This window comes from Chenopodium album, chromosome 12 (assembly GCF_948465745.1).
Source record: "Chenopodium album chromosome 12, dcCheAlbu1.1, whole genome shotgun sequence".
NCBI classification, from domain to species: domain Eukaryota; kingdom Viridiplantae; phylum Streptophyta; class Magnoliopsida; order Caryophyllales; family Amaranthaceae; genus Chenopodium; species Chenopodium album.
In genome coordinates this window covers 54681355-54684936 of record NC_137845.1, presented here as the reverse complement: position 1 = coordinate 54684936, position 3582 = coordinate 54681355, and the positions used below count along the sequence as shown (strand labels likewise).

Genomic DNA, 3582 nt, shown 5'->3' with positions numbered 1-3582 from the left:
TTTCTCTTGTTTTCATCCTCCGGGAAACCATATAAGCCAGTGAACCTCCATGACACCATATCATCACACTTGACCAAGACATCAATGTGATTAAGAGAGTAGCTTTTCACTTCAACCTCCCAATCACCTCTCCAAAGAAGAGCAATCCCTTCACTCCTTATTCCTTCCCCTTTACAGCCTACAACAATCATCCCAGAGTATTTCAGTTTACATTTAATTTTCTCCATCTCAAAAGAGCTACGCTTGGTTTCTTGGAGAAACACAAGCCCGGGGTCTTCGATTATAACAATGCGCCTAAGTGCATTCACTGCCCATGGGCTCCCCAAGCCATGGCAGTTACACGAGAGGGTGTGTCTCATTGACCACCGAGAGCCCTTTTGTAGGGCTCGCCACATCATCATTCGTCATCAGATCAACATCAGTAATACTTCCTCCATTCTCAACAGCTCTTTTTTTTTATTATTTTCTCTCCTGATCATTATCACTCATATTTTTTTCCTCCCCTTCACCCTCTTCATCTCTCAATTTCCTCACTTTACCATATAAAACTATATTCAGAGTGTCCCCCTTTTGGTTTTTTCCCCTCTCCTTCAGTTTTATTTTTCTTCTATAATTATTGTCCACCTTATTCCCACCATTGCTACTATTAATAATTCCCACTGCTCCTCCATCATTCAAAGGTTTATTAAGTAAAAGGCTCTCTTCTGAATTCAAATGCTTCGTAATATTTTCAACAGGTTCACTCAAAACACAAGTGTTAACGAGAGAATTAGAGGCACTCACCAAAGTATTATAAATTTGAGACAAACCACATCCACTTAGCTTCTCCACTACATCGTTCAATTGAGCTTCTGGCATTTTCTTCACCGGAATCTTAGGTTTAGTAATGAATAAACCTTTGGCACAAGCTAGTTTGGACTGTTCCAGGGTGTTGCTGCTATCTCCAATTCCCCTCTTCCACGGAGAAGCTTTAAGTCATCCTCCAAATTTCAGCATTGGAGTTTCATCATCCTGGCATATCTCGCAATCTTTAACACCATGCCCCAATTTCCCACAACAGAAGCAGAACAGGGGAGGTTTCTCATGTTTCACCTCAAAGAACTCTTCCACGCCACCACGCATCTTAACTTTCACCTTTTGAATTAAGGGTTTAGTCACATCAACAAGAATCCTTAATCTAATCGACTTATCAATTCCAACACAGCCTGCATTCTCCATCTTTATAAATTTTCCTATTTTATTGCCAATAGCCTCTACATTTGCGTTGTTCATCCTCCCTCTAAAGGGAAAATTATACACCCTAACCCACATCAGCAGGTCCTTTAGTTCCACGTCCAAAGGTTTTGCCCTATCTTCAATTTCACCAAGCAACAAAGCATGTCTATCAAAATTCCATGGTTGTCCTTCAAGGACCTTCAACTTATCCCTCCAATGATAGAATTTGAACACGAACATATTTTTTCCAATGTTGCTAATCTCCAGGCCATTTTTAGGTTGCCAAATGTTTTTCATAGTGGTCATGAAAGCGTTTGAATTGATGTTACTATCCTTCCAGATTTTCCCAACAAGGCCAAGTTCCACCCTTGCTTCCTCTTCTTCTTCCTGTTCGTCGACCCATTCAATTGCCTCTTCGACTTCCAGGGATTTTGCCTCATCAGTGATTCTTTTTATTGTTATCTAAGTCAATAGTAGAAGTATTTGTGATTTGTTTATTGTGAATAGTCATCTCCATGCTAACTTCCAAAGATTCGAAAGCCATGGAAGAGACAAAACAAGAAAAAAGACAAAAAACCTTCCAAAGAAGGAAACCCTAGAGGATGACTAGACACACCCTCCCAAGGAAAACCTAGAGAGAACTCCTATCATCTTAAAACATTTTAATTTTAACTTTCTTTAATTATTTATAAATTTAAAAGGTACCTACGTACGTATGTGTAGACACCTAATTGTGTCTCCCCAAAAAACCAAACCCGGTGATGAATACCTTTCACGTCATTGATTATCGAACGAAGTGAAAATGTGAAAAATCTTATGATGCGGTTGTTTTAATAAAAATATCTTTCTTTCTGTTTTCGAAAATCTACTCTATTTATGAAAATGTCTGGTCCAATTTAGTTTGGTCCATGATAAGGGTCAATAATAGTGTAGTTGGATTGGGCTCGAAAAGAGCTTTCCAATGATATATTATAAGCCTAATTTCGATGAATAATGAGGAAGTTATGGCCAAAAAACTAAATTGGGCCTGAAATGGTTTTATGTGGCCCAATGATCAAGTGGAGGGCCCATTAATTATTATTTCTAAAATTATTAGGATTGATTTTAATCTTCTAGAATAATCTAGAAGGTTATTAAATTCTAGTGGAATTAGGATTAATAATTATATCTTTTGAAAAAATAAAGAATTTTATTTGGAATAAAACAAGTGTTTTTAAAAGAATTAAATTTGATTTTAAAAGATAAGTACGGACGTTAATTGGTCTAATTTAATTAGATTAAGGACTCTGTACGGATTTTAGAAAACGCGTGAACCATCGCTAAACGACAAAGCTGTCGCCCCGCGCTGAAGGCTGTCGCGCCGCACTTAACCCTGTCGGGCGGCGATAGAAGTAGTTTTATTCCAGATTGGATTCGGTCTTTTCCTGATTGTTTCTGGACTTTTTTTTTCTTATAAATAGGGTCATATTTTCCCTTTTCAATCATCAACAAGCTCAATTATCAACAATCATCTAATTCTTTTTCTCTTCTATCTCTAAAAGCAATAGCTTATTCTTTCTCTCTCTTTCTAGCCTAGCCTTTTTACAAACACAATACCGCATTCACGAGTTCTAGACACACCTAGCTAAGCCCGAAGTTGTCTTTGCCCTAGATGTGAAAGGTTGATAATTTATGAGGGTTTGGTCCCAAATCCCTATTTCAATTATTTAAATTAATTGTTTGATTTAATATTTTCCTTGAAGTTACTAACATGTGTATTTTGTTGATAGAGAGGGATACGAGGCAACAAAGTAAGCAGTTTTATTGCTCTATTTCTTTAGAAAACATGCTTAGATTATTATTTTAATTCCTAATATCATGTTAGGATGTTATTTATTGCTTTATAGTATCATGCTTAGGTTGCTTCCTATTTCTTCTATCATGTTAGTATCATATTAGGGCTAAAGTTTTGATTTTTAATGTTTAGTGACATGCTAGGATTTGTTATTAATCTTGTTAGTATCATGCATAGGATCTTGCTAATATTATTATGCTTTATTGAGATTATTATTATGATGATGATTTGTTGTTATTATTATTGCTTAATATATATTATTGTTATTGTTTGATCACGCCCTCTCTTGCAGAATTAAAGGGTATTTGTACTTGAAATCACGCTTGATAAGATAATTAATAATCTTGTTTAGGCTAATATGATTATAATTCAAGTGATCGCCAATAATAGATTTGTTTGTGCATTAATATTCAACCAACATAGATTAAACAGGTTTAGGGTTAACCTATTGATTGTATGTTAGCTCGAAAGCGCACATGAATATGAGAATAATAAAGTAGAGGTTTATTTTTAGGGCAGGTTCAATCTCTTTT

At 35.8% G+C, this 3582-nt stretch overlaps 1 protein-coding gene across 1 annotated transcript; it reads right to left on the bottom strand.

Moving 5' to 3' along the window:
* Positions 1 to 975: 975 nt before the first annotated feature.
* Positions 976 to 1759, bottom strand: LOC145571394 (uncharacterized). Its single transcript, XM_081630436.1, has 2 exons — positions 1739 to 1759; positions 976 to 1677 (listed from the first exon to the last, which is right to left on the bottom strand). The coding sequence occupies exons 1-2, from the start codon at positions 1757 to 1759 to the stop codon at positions 976 to 978; spliced, it is 723 nt and encodes a 240-aa protein (XP_081486562.1).
* Between the last annotated feature and the right edge of the window lie 1823 nt (positions 1760 to 3582).

What these genes read in the sequence shown, in the direction of transcription:
- LOC145571394 (XM_081630436.1), bottom strand. Translation starts at nt 1,759, where the DNA reads ATGGCTTTCGAATCTTTGGAA. An exon ending in TGGCTTTCGAATCTTTGGAA is followed by an intron (nt 1,678 to 1,738) that starts GTTAGCATGGAG and finishes CTATTGACTTAG; the next exon opens with ATAACAATAAAAAGAATCAC.